This window comes from Myotis daubentonii, chromosome 12 (genome assembly GCF_963259705.1).
Source record: "Myotis daubentonii chromosome 12, mMyoDau2.1, whole genome shotgun sequence".
Taxonomy (NCBI): Eukaryota; Metazoa; Chordata; class Mammalia; order Chiroptera; family Vespertilionidae; genus Myotis; species Myotis daubentonii.
Genome location: NC_081851.1, coordinates 16,818,910 through 16,831,777, shown reverse-complemented (window position 1 = coordinate 16,831,777; position 12,868 = coordinate 16,818,910). Strand labels below are relative to the sequence as shown.

Here is a 12,868-nt window from a genome sequence, read left to right as displayed (position 1 = left end):
GGTTCTGGAGCAACCCGTGACTCACCGTGGGTGCGGCCTGGGTGCCGGGAGGTGGAGGTGGAGCTGGAAGGAGCTGTAGTGATGGCTGAGGATGAACAGGCCCCGGAGCCCAGCTCTGATGGCCGGGGCTTGGTGGCTGGGTCAGCAGAGGCATCTCCTCGAGTGCGGTCAAGGCTGCCTCTGTGTGGGGCCACTCCCTTTGGTATTGGGTCCCCAGGGCCTGGGGCAGAGAAGGACAGTGAGAAATGAGGCTGCAAAATCCCATGCCAAGTTGGGGTGATCACCTGAGGCCTAAAAGCAGAGGCAGCAGGGCCAGGGAGCCCAGGGACAAAAGCGGGGCTGTGTGCCTCACCGGCTGTGGTCTAAGGGGGGGCCCTGGCGGCAGCCTGAGTTGGAGGCCCCAGGATGCCGGCCCTGGCTCTAACCATGGCTCACAGTGTGAATCCCCAGCAGCCGGGAGGAAATAAAGGGTGAGCTCAGGAAGCTCAAAAAAATGTTGGTAAAAGTCCAACACATTCACTACTGGCCCCCCTGCCGTGTCCCTCAATCCCTGATCACTAGTGAGTAGACCTGGCCTGTGGCTGCTCAGGACCACTCCCGACCTGGGGCCAGGCCCTCAAGGTCCGGGATGTGCACCCTGCAAACGGGCTTCCCTTCTGATTTGAGAAAGAAGTTCACTGCCACCCTAATAATCATCTGTTTAAGAAGTTTTCATCTCTCATGGTGACTGATTGCAAGAATGAGTTTTACCTTGTATGTTTTGCAATCTCTGAGTTTTCTACTGTGAACATATACTCTTGTCCAAGTTAAATAAAACCCCAATGAAAACAGCAACATTGGGAGCAAAAACAAACCTAAAAGACCTTGGACTACCTCGTAGTAGGAAAGGGGATGGCTCTCCAAATACAAATGAAAAACGATTGTGGTTGGAGTTCCTCAGAGCATCAGGACAAGGCTGTTTTGCACAGTGTCCTGCTCCAGGCAGCCGGAGGGCTATGGTCCCGGAGCCATGCCCACTGTGGGGATTCTGGGCTCTCCACTCTCCGAGGACCTGCTGCCCTTGCCCTTCAGCCACCCAGTGTCTGGACTCACGGGGAAGTTTTAAGCACCCAAGCCTTGCAATTGAAACCAAGGGGAGATTTGGATTCTGAAAGATAACCTTGATGAGAAGCAAGATTCAAGTCTGGTGGGATGAATCTGACAGGCGTCCACTGCGTGAAGTCAGCTTGAGGAGCAGCAGGGAGGCGGATGCGCCAGACAGCAGCCAGGGCAGAGAGTGCGCGTTTCCAACAGCATGCTGGGCAGGCAGGCAGGGGACCAGCACACAGCAGCCCAGGAATCAGAGGGATGCATGTGACAAAGTCAGTTCCACATCAACTGACAGGAGCAGTGTGAGAATCACCCGTTTACTTTTACGGTGACCTTGTGTTTATATGATAGTGGTTTTCCATTTACGGTACGGATAACAATCTTTTAAAATAAAGTGGAAACTGCAAGTCGATTCAAGGGGAAGTATGTAAGTATCACTCAGGTGAAATAGACTTTGCAAAATCATGGAGATGGTATGAGGATGGCTGAAGACAGAAAACAATGCAGTAGCTAAAGGCTTCTGTGGACCAGCGCTCCCAGCTGACGGTGACTTTGAGCTGATGTCCTGTTTGTCCACTGCTGTCCTCACAGTAGCATCCAAGACGTCAGAGGACCTCAGCACAGTCCTAAAACGTCACTTTGGGCTGAACCCCGGCTGAGCAACATCGATCCGATTATTTGAGATGCTGAGTGGAGCAGTAAATTCTTCAAAACACAGAACACATCTAAAAATGGACTGCTCTGCAAAAGCCAAGATTCTGTGCTCTGACTCAGAAGGTGGAGACAAGGGCAGCAGATTTAAAGTTAGCGGCCCAAAAATGAGTCTGAAAAATCTCACTTGACAGGAGGTGCGCAGTTTCGGAAGCATAGCGACCGCTGATGAGTTCTGCACTGCACAGGGGCATGGTCTACAAGCCTGCAGGTGCGAGAGAGGGGGCAGCACTGGGCCCGGGGCCTCACTTAGCACAGACACCCTGGCCATGGATACCCCAAACCTCCCCTAACACTGCGCTGCGCTGGAGTCAGGTCCAGAGTCTGAGACAACTGGTCTCCTTTAAAGTCAGAATCCAGGTTGGCTACTTTAAGCTTGGCTTGGAATTTGGGTCAGGAGGAGGGGTCCACTATGGGTCATCTGGCCTTTAGCTACTGTTTTTCTGTTTGTTTTTTGAATTTCAGACATGAAGGCAGGTACATTGTGAAGACACTGATGGATCTGAAATCCCCACTGTCTGCGAAATGGAGGGGCTAGTGAGAAGCAGGTTTGATGTCAGAGGAGGTCCAGAACCTCAGGCGTTTACAGAAAGCCAGCCGGGCTGATGAAGACTTGGCCTTGTCCTCACTTCCGCTTCTGCAAAAGCGACTCTTTATGTGCCGAGTTGCTAAATTGTGATCCCCCGATAACCCAAGAGAGGAAGGAAAAACAAAACAAAACAGCAAATAAATGAAATGAATAACAAATGACTGCGTTAGCTAAATGTTCTTGGGAAATCAGAGTCCTGTCCTGCCCAGGAGAGTTGGAAACAATACCCACAGCACAATCAGGATCAGGACTCGATGAACCATTACGCTTTGACCCCACTTAATTAATTTAGTGGCATCCTTGTGCCCAGACTTTACTTAGCACGTGAGGAGGATTCTATATTGCTCTAGGAGCCAATGCCTTAGACTATTTTTCAATTTCAACGTGTTAAATTATTAAATAAGAATGTTTATTGGTTTAGGACCCAGTTTTTCTTAGTCCTCCACCCTAGTGACAAGATCCCTGGCAACTTGGCTCTCACACAACTAATTCCTGCTCCTTTTCGAACACCTTGGGACACTTCCTGGTGTGCTTCAGGCTGCTGCAATGGGACAGGCCACCTGAACTGCTCACTAATAGTCCTTGTGCGTCTCAAACAGCCTCTTATGGAAGGATGAGTTTGAAATTCATCTTTTTCAGACCAAAATACTGTCAACGTCAAGAATTATTCCCATTTAGATCCCTATGCATCTTCTACTGCAAACCTACACTTCATGACCTTTAAATTATGGAGTCTCATCAGAGCAGACAATTGGCCTAACTTCCTGAACATGTCATGTACATGAGCGTAACTGACTTATCTGATTTCTGACTTAGGATTCAAGTTCATAGCAGGTCCACCATTATTTCTCTCTCCACAGCACCACCTGGTGGCCACAGCTCACACCACAGAAGGAACCCACTACCAGTGATGGTGAACCTTTTGGGCTCTGCCTGTCAGCATTTTGAAAAACCCTAACTTAACTCTGGGGCCGTGTCACATATAGAAATTTTTTTGATATTTGCAACCATAGAAAAACAAAGACTTATATTTTTGATATTTATTTTATATATTTAAATGCCATTTAACACAGAAAAATCAACCAAAAAAATGAGTTCGCGTGTCATGGTTTCGCCATCACTGCACTATGCAATGCTGGTGCCCCAGGCTTGGTCAGCACCTTCAGGGACCAAAGCAGCCTCAACTGCAGGCAGTGCTCACAGTGTTTAAGAGTTCAGGCTCTGTAATCTGTCAGGCACAGGTTCAGATCCCAGCACCACCCCTTATTCTCTGGGCAAGTGCTTAACCTTGTCAAGCCTCACTTTCCCAGCCCTGGAAAGGGGATAGGAATCGTACCTGCCTCACATGGCAGTTGGAACTAAAGGAGAGATGTAAAGTGTGAAACTAGCTAAAGGGTGCTGAGCTCAGAAAGAGCCCCCATTACATGGCTGCCGTTACTAATATCTACCACTGACCTGCTCATTCATGGATCCAAACAGTTGTTTCTTTATCTTTTTTTTTTTAAAAAAATTATTTTATTGCTTAAAGCCATGGTCGGCAAACCGAGGCTCTCGAGCCACATGCAGCTCCCTGCCCTTCCCCTCCAGCCCCTGAGTGTGCCTCCTCCACGAAACACCACGTGCGGGCATGCACATACAGTGCGATTGAGACTTTGTGGCCCATGCACAGAAGTCGGTTATTTTGTGAAAGAGCCGGTATTTTGTGTAAGAGCCACACCCAAGGGGCCAAAGAGCAACATGTGGCTCGTGAGCTGCGGCCCGCAGATCCGCAGTTTGCCGACCACTGGCTTAAAGTATTACAAAGAGTACTACATGTTTCCTTTTTTCCCCATTGACCTTCCCCTGGCCTACCCTACACCCCAGTATCTTGAGTCCATTGTTTATGCTTATATGCATGCATACAAGTCCTTCCGTTGATCCCTTACCTCCCCCACCAACCCTCCCCAGCCTTCCTGCTGTAGTTTGACAGTCTGTTCCATGCTGCTCTGCCTCTGTATCTATTTTCACCAGTTTATAATGCTCTTTATTATCCATAAATGAGTGAGATCATGTGGTATTTTTCTTTCATTGACTGGCTTATTTCACTTAGCATAATGCTCTCCAGGTCCATCCACACTGTTGCAAATGGTAAGAACTCCTCTTTTTTTTTTTTTTTTTTTTTTTTTTACAGCAGCATAGTATTCCATTGTGCAGATGTACCACAGTTTTCTAATCCATTCATCTGCTGATGGGAATTTAGGCTGTTTCTAAATCTTAGCTATGGTAAATTGTGCTGCTATGAACATAGGGGTACATGTATCCTTTCTGGTTGGTGGTTTTGGTTTCTTGGGATATATTCCTAGAAGTGGGATCACTGGGTCAAATGGGAGTTCCCTTTTTAACGTTTTGAGGAAACTCCATACTGTTATCCACAGTGGCTGCACCAGTCTGCATTCCCACCAGCAGTGCACGAGTGTTCCTTTTTCTCCACATCCTCGCCAGCATTTGTCCTTTGTTGAACTGTTGATGATAGCCATTCTGACAGGTGTAAGATGATACCTCATTGTCGTTTGAATTTGCATCTCTCTGATGATTAGTGACTTGGAGCATGTTTTCATATGTCTCTTGGTTTCTGAATGTCCCCTTCTGAAAAGTGTCTATTCAGGTACTTTGTCCACTTTTTATTGGATTGTTTATCTTCCTTTTGTTATGCTGTATGAGTTCCCTGTAGATGTTGGAGATTAAACCATTATCGGTGATAACATTGGCAAATACTTTCTCCCATGCAGTGGGCTTTCATGTTGTTCTATTGATAGTTTTGTGTGTGTGTGTGTGTGTATGTGTGTGTGTGTGTGTGTGTTTGCTATGCAGAAGCTTTTTATTTTGATGTAGTCCCATTTGTTTATTTTCTCTTTAGTTTCTATTGCCCTAGGTGCTGTATCGGTAAAGATATTGCTACCACAAATGTCTGCTATTTTGCTGCCTATTGCTTCTTCTATGATTTTTATGGTTTCCTATCTTAAAGTCCTTTATCCATTTTGAGTTTACTTTTGTGTATGGTGGAAGTTGGTGGTCTATTTTCATTTTTTTGCAAGTATCTGTCCAGTTTTCCCAACACCATTTATTGAAGGGATTCTCTTGTCTCCATTGTATGCTCTTGCCTCCTTTGTCAAACATTAATTGAGCATGCTGGCTTGTGTTGATTTCTGGGTTCTCTGTTCTGTTCCACTGGTCTTTATGTTTGTTCTGGTGCCAGTACCAGGCAGTTTTGAGAACAGTGGATTTGTAGTATAGCTTGCTATCTGGTATTGTGATCCCTCCTACAATGTTCTCTCTCAAGATCGCTGCAGCTATTTGGGGTCTTTTTTTATTCAAGATGAATTTTTGGAGAGTTTGTTCTAGATCTCTGAAGTGTGCCATTGGTATTTTAATGGTGATTGCATTGAATTTATAGATTGCTTTGGGTAGTAGGGGCATTTTAATGATGTTGATTCTACCAATCCATGAACATGGTATATTCTTCCATTTGTTCATATCTTCCTCTATCTCTTTTTTTCAATGTTGTGTTGTTTTCTGAGTACAGGTCTTTTATGTCCTCAGTTAAGTTTATTCCTAAGTATCTTATTTTTATTTTTTTTTGTGAAATGGTAAATGGGATTGTTTTTTTGTTTTTTTTTCCGCTTCTCTTTCTGTGAGTTCATTATTAGTGTATAAAAAGGCCATAGATTTCTGGGTGTTAACTTTATATCCTGCTACTTTATCAACTTCACTTATTAGGTCCAGTAGTTTTTTAATGGAGTCTTTGGGGTTTTTTATATATAGTAAGATGTCATCTGCTAATAAGGACAGTTTTACTTCTTCTTTTCCAATTGGATGCCTTTTATTTCCTTTTCTTGTCTGATCACTATGGCTAGCACTTCCAGTACTATTTCAAACAGGAGTGGTGAGAGTGGGCATCCCTGTCTTCTTCCCATTTGTAGGGGAAATGAGTTTAGTTTTTGCCCATTGAGTTTGATGTTGGCTGCAGGTTTGTCATTTAAGGCTTTTATTATGTTGAGGTATGGTCCCTTTATTCCCACTTTGCTGAGAGCTTTTATCAAGAAAGGGTGTTGGATTTTCGCAAATGCTTTTTCTGCATTGATTGAGATGATTATGTGATTTTTGTCTCTCAGTTTGTTTATGTGATGTATCACATTTATTTATTTGTGGATATTGTACCATCCTTGCATCCTCGGAATAAATCCAACTTCGTCATGGTGTATGATCTTTATAATGTAATGCTCAATTCGATTTGCTAGAATTTTGTTGAGGGTTTTTGCATCTATGTTCATCAAGGATATTGGCCTGTAGTTCTCTTTTTTGTGGTGTCTTTATCAGGTTTTGGAATTAGGGTAATGCTTGCTTCATAGGAAGAGCTTGGAAGTGTGCCTTCCTCTTGAATTTTTTGAAATAGTCTGTGGAAGACAGGTTGAAGTTCTTTGAGTGCTTGGTAGAACACCCCTGTAAAGCCATCTTGACCAGGGCTTTTGTTTGCTGGAAGATTTTTGCTCACTGCTTCAATTTATTCGGGAGTCATTGGCCTATTCAGGTTTTTTGATTCTTCTTGATTGAGTTTTGGGAGCTTGTATTTTTCAAAGAATATGTCTATTTCATCTAGGTAGTCCACTTTGTTGGAATAGAGTTGTTCAAAGTACTTTTTCATAATCATTTGTATTTCTGTGGGATTGGTTGTTACTTCATTTCTTTCATTTCTAATTTTATTTGGGCTCTCTCTCTTATCTTCTTGGTGAGCCCGGCTAGAGGTTCATCAACCTTGTTTATCCTTTCAAAGAACTAGCTTTTGGTTTTGTTGAACTTTATTATTGTTTTTTTTTGGTCTCTATGTCACTTATCTCCATGCTGATCTTTATTATTAGCTTCTTTCTGCTTACACTGGGATTTTCTTGTTGCTCTCCATCTAATTCTTTGAGTTGTAGGGTTAGATAATTTATTACCATTTTTTCTTGTTTTTTTTTGAGATAGGCCTGCAAAGCTATGAACGTCCCCCTCAAGACTGCTTTCACTGTGTCCTATAGATTTTGGATGTTGTGTTTTCAGTGTCATTTGTTGCCATGATGCTTTTTACTTCTTCTTTGATCTCTTTGGTAACCCAATCATTACTAAAAAGCATTCTATTTAGCCTCCAGGTTTTGATTTTTTAATGGTTTTTATTGAGTTGATTTCTACTTTTTTGCCATTGTGATCTGAGAAGATTCTTGATATGAATTCTATCTTCTTGAATTTGAAAAAAAACTTTACCTGTGCCCCAATATGTGGTCTATCTTTGAAAATGACCCATGTGCACTTGAGAAGAATGTATATTCTGTGGCTTTGGGGTGTAATGTTCTGAAGATGTCAATTCCATCTGATCTAGTGAGTCATTTAGGATTGCTGTTTCTTTGCTGACTTTTGGTTTAGGGGATTTGTCCAGTGGTGTTAGTGGGGTACTAAAGTCCCCTACTATGACTGTATTCCTGTCAATCTCTCCCTTGATATCCTCCAGAAGTTTTGTTATGTATTTGGGTGCTCCTCTCTTGAGAGCCTCTATGATTACGAGAGTTATATCTTCTTGTTGAATTGCTCCCTTCAGTATTATGAAGTGGCCTTCCTTATCTCTTGTTATGGCCTTCACTTTGAGATCTAATTTGTCTGATATAAGTATTGCTACCCCAGCTTTTTTTTTTTTTCATTTCCATTCGTCAGAAAAAACCTTTTCCAACCTTTCACCATCAGTCTGTGTGAGTTCTTTGTTCTAAGATGAGTTTCCTGTAGACAGGAGATATATGGGTCATGTTTTCTTATCCACTCAGCTACCCTATGTCTTTTGTTTGGGGCATTTGATCCATTTACATTTAAAGGTACTTGTTTGTCACCATTTTTATTCTTTATGCCTGTGTTCCTTCTTCCCTTCCTATTTCTTCTTTTTATAGCACACCCTTTAGCATTTCTTGCATTGTTGGTTTGGGGGTAATAAACACCCTTACTCCTTTTTTTGTCTGTAAAGATCCTGATTTCACCCTCAATTTTAATTGATAGCCTTGCTGGATACAGTATTCTTGGATTCAGACCCTTTCTTTGCATGACTTTGTATATTTCATTCCATTCCCTTCTGGCCGATGTGTTTCTGTTGGGAAATTAGTCAATAGTCTGATGGCAGATCCTTTGTAGGTAACTTTCTGTCTCTCTCTGGCAGCCTTTAAGATTCTTACTTTGTAGTTGGTGTTTGCCAATTTAATTATAATGTGTCTTGTTATCAATCTTTTGGGGTTCATCTTGTTTGGGACTGTGTGAGCTTTTTCTTACTGATATCAGGGAAGTTTTCTGTCATTATTTCTTCAAACAGATTTTCTATTCCTTGTTCAGTTTCTTCTTCTCCTGGCACCCCTATTACGCGAATGTTGTTTCTTTTTGTGTTGTCCCAAAGTTCCCTTAGGCTCTCATCCTGTTTTTTAAGTTTCTTGTATAGATGCTGCTCTGCTTGGGTATTTTTCCTATCTTGTCTTCTAGCACACTGATGTGGCCCGCCGCTTCTTCTAGTGTACTGTTGATGCTTTCTATTGAGTTCTTTATTGCAGTGATGTCATTTTTTCATTTCTTCTTGCTTCTTCTTCATTTCTTCTTGGTTCCTACACATATTGTTGAATGTGTCTTCCATCCTTTTAAGTGACCTTATGACCACTTCTCTGAATTCTTTCTCTGTCATACTGCTTGCCTTCATTTCATTTCCTTCCTTTTCTGGTTAGTCCGCCTTTCTTTTGTATGCGGGCTGTTTCTTTGTCTCCCCATGATCTCTCCTCTCAGTGCTTCTGGTTATGTAGCTCTCTGTCTCCTGCACTGACTTTCTTCAGGCAATGCCAGCTGTGTTTACTTTGCCAGTTCCAGGTGAGTGCTCTTTGATTCAGCTGTTCCTTCTGCTCTGTGACAAGGCACAGGGCTTGTCCGTGAGTTCGCACATTTGTCTCCCTCAGAGAAAACCTGCCAGGTGCCCGTGGTCGGGGAGGTTGGAGTTCTGGCATTCCTAGATTCGCAGCTGAGATAACTGGTCCCTGGAATTCTTGGTTTTAAAGTCCCAGGAAGCATCTGAGATCTCCCCAGTTTAAGGTAAGACTGGGGTTCTGATCACAGTCCGTCTCTAATCACAGCCATCTCCCCTACAAGATGGCTTGGTCTCTACAGCAGAGCTGGCCACTCCAGAAGAGATTTCAGCTGCTGTAGAGTCTGCCCAATCATGGGCGGCCAGTCCGCCAGTCCCAACAGTCCCTTGGAGTATAGCTGTCCCTCACTCACAAATACTGATACTCCATGCACTCTCCTTTCGTTCTCTCACTCTCACACTATCTAGAAGCCTGCAGTCCTGTCAACAGCCATCTTACTTCTCCTATTTTTTTTGTTTTGTTAATCCTCACCTGAGGATATTTTTTTCAGAGAGTGGAAGGGAGGCACAGAGTCAGAGAGAAAAACATCTTTGTGAGAGAGACACATTGATTGGGTGCCACCCACACACCTTGACCGGGCCAGGCATTGAGCTTGAAACCCAGGTACTTGCCCTTGAACAGAATCGAACCCTGGACTCTGTGATATGAGAGATGATGCTCTAACCACTGAGAAAAACCAGCCTGGGCAGTCAAGCATCTTTTCTCTGAAAGGGTTGCTAAGTCAATTCGGCTGATTATCATTAATTAACTCAACTTAGACAATAACACAAGGGGAGGTGTGAGTGTGAAAAAAAATATGTATCCTGTATGAAAACCAGAGGCAACAGATACCTCTAGATAAATGTTAATAAGTTTGTTATCATTTCCCTGCATGTGAGGATTTTACCTAATTCACCTCCTGTAAAGACTTGGAATGCAAGCATTAGTCCCCAAACACTAGTATAGATGCATGTACACATTGTGTTTTATGAGTTTCGAGGGACACACCAGGTCCTGAAGTGGTGAATGTCACCCAGAAAGGCGTGTGCACAGGTCACATTCAAGAGGCGGCTTGTCAGGGGCCCTGGTGCTGTCACAGCTGCCCCTGAAAGGGCATGAGTCTCAGGCCTGGGTTGGTCTTCAGGAAGTCCTGGTGTCCTTCATAAAATTTAAATGCTCAGGGTGCACGTTTGGCAGGTTTATAGGTAAGTCATGTAGAACATGATATTTAAAAGTAAATTGAAAACTAAGCCATGTTTAAGGCAAGTAAGATGCACTTTCCCCCTCTCCCAAACCTTAACATCTCTGAAATCAGGATGCAGCTTCGAGCCTGTCTCACAGTCACTGTCGACCAGGTGGCAACTGTGACAAAATCGTCACTGCCACAACCCATTTATCTTCTTCTTATGTGAGCACCCTTGTCTGACAGCCTCTTAGATTCGATGAAATACATACAGCACATGCAAGTAGGAATCCACTTCAAAAGCTCTGGAAATTCCACATGACAACCCTGAATGATGAGGTACAGTGCACACCGTGGTGGCAGGACTCAAGGCCAGATCAAGTCAGAGAAGAAAACTGGACCCGCTTGTCACAGTGACAGGAAGATCAGAGCCACAGGAGGCCTCGCTGAAGACCTTGCAGCTGTCCATCACGTGTTAAATGCACCGGGGATCTCCCTACAGAAGTGGCCTGGAGGAAACATCCGCTGTGGAGCTATCTCTGCAGGAAGTGTGTGGAGATCAGTTCTGGATATTCGAGTCCCTACCACAGTGTCCATGATTTGTGAGGCTCCTCATGCTGAAGGACCTGAATTGTTCTGGGAGAACATGCAGCCACACTGACGGGGGTTTATATTTCCTACTTGGGTGTTCACATACCAAAGGAGACAGATGTGGTGTGTGTAGCATGCCCCCTTCAGGCTCCTACACACAAACACACACACACACACACACACACACACACACACACACACACACACACGCATGTACACACCTACCACGCAGTCTCCTTGGTTCTCCCATCCCTGAGGGAGACCTGAGATCCTCCCCCCTTCACTTCCCGCCTGCAGCCAGGTAAGCCCTTCCTACCTTTTCCCCTGGGCCCCCTGCAGGTGTCTTGCTCTTCTGTCACCTTTGAGCAGCATGGGGTGGCCTCGAGGGGTTCCAGCTGCGATTGAAGAGGCTGAGAAGTACTGGGCGAGGCCTGGTCTGAGGACCCCAGCGGCCAGGGAGGCCTCTGTGGGGTTGACTTTGGTCGTTCTCTGGATCCCCCTTTCTTTAGTTTGATGAGTTTGACTAAGACTTTGGCTCCAATCCAGTGCTTTTTCCTGTAAGAAGTAGGTTTTTAGGACACAACCAAGCCTCGCTGCCCCTCCAGCAGGTGTCTGGGTGCTCTACTCAAGCTGGGATTTCCATCACCAGCCTGAGAAGGTGGCGCTTAATTTGGTTCAGAATGAGGGTGCTCGTTTCCATCACCATGCTCATCCCACCTGAGGCTCAGGAGGTGGCACAAAATGTGCAGTTAATCTGCACAGACCCAGGGGTGGTGGAGGCCTTCAAATGGTAGGAACCCACACTAGCCCCTCGGGAAAACAGAACTTCACACCCAGCTCTCAGCTCTTGATTACTGTGCCAAGTGCAGGAAGTGGTGCCGTGCTGACCTAATCATGCTGGTTGGCAAAATTCCACCAAAACGCCATTTTCAGAAAGAGTCAGGGACCTCCTCATTTTCTGCTAGGTGTAATAATACATGAAATTGGCTGGCATACTCTGCCCATTCTCGTCATTGAGGAATCTGGGTGAGGGGAAGAGGGTAGGAGAGTGGGCCGTTTGAATTAAAAACAGTGAGCCCTGGGTGGTGTTGCCTGGTGGTTGAGCGTCGGCCTGAGCACTGATGGGTGGTGGGTTTGATCCCCCAACAAGGGCACATACCTGGGTTGCAGGTTTGATCCCCGGCCCCGGTCAAGGTGTATGAAGATGGACACCAATTGATGTGTCTCTCTCACATAGATGTCTCTCTCTCTCTCCTTCTCTCTCTCTCTATCTCTCTCTCTCTCCCTCCCTCCCTCCTACCCTGTCTCCCTCTCTCATTTCCCCTTTCCCTTCCTCCCACCCCTACTCTCTCTAAATCTCAATGGGAAATATATCCTCGGGTGAGGATTGGAAAAATAACTAAATAAATGAAAATAGTGAATGTAAAATGTAATTCACTGCAGCTAACAGGAAATGAAGCATTCTAATGTAACAAGGACCACAGCTGGGTTCTGGTCCTGGCTCTGCCATGAAACAGCACTGTGCTTACACAAGCCACTCAATTTCCTCACCGGTGCCTCAATTTCCCTGTCGACAGAAGGGTCAGGCGGAGGTTCTGAAATTTTGTGATTTCTACAGAGAGGCCATGCGGGACTCATGGTGATTTGACCTCAAGCCTGGGCTGGGACAGGACAATGGGAAGGCCCTGCTCCTGGGCTCAGGCCCGGGCCCAGGGGGAAGCCCTGCTGGACGGAGGCTGGCAGTCCTGGGGGTCAAATTGGCCCACCACCGGG

At 44.9% G+C, this 12,868-nt stretch overlaps 1 protein-coding gene across 1 annotated transcript in view; it reads right to left on the bottom strand.

Annotated features, from left to right (window-relative positions):
* LOC132213919 (protein Daple-like) overlaps window positions 1-12,868 on the bottom strand; it is a 77,236-nt gene that overhangs the window by 30,265 nt on the left and 34,103 nt on the right. The window contains 2 exon segments of the mRNA XM_059660797.1: window positions 26-220; window positions 11,412-11,650. Of these exon segments, the coding sequence (XP_059516780.1) occupies window positions 26-220; window positions 11,412-11,650 (434 nt within the window).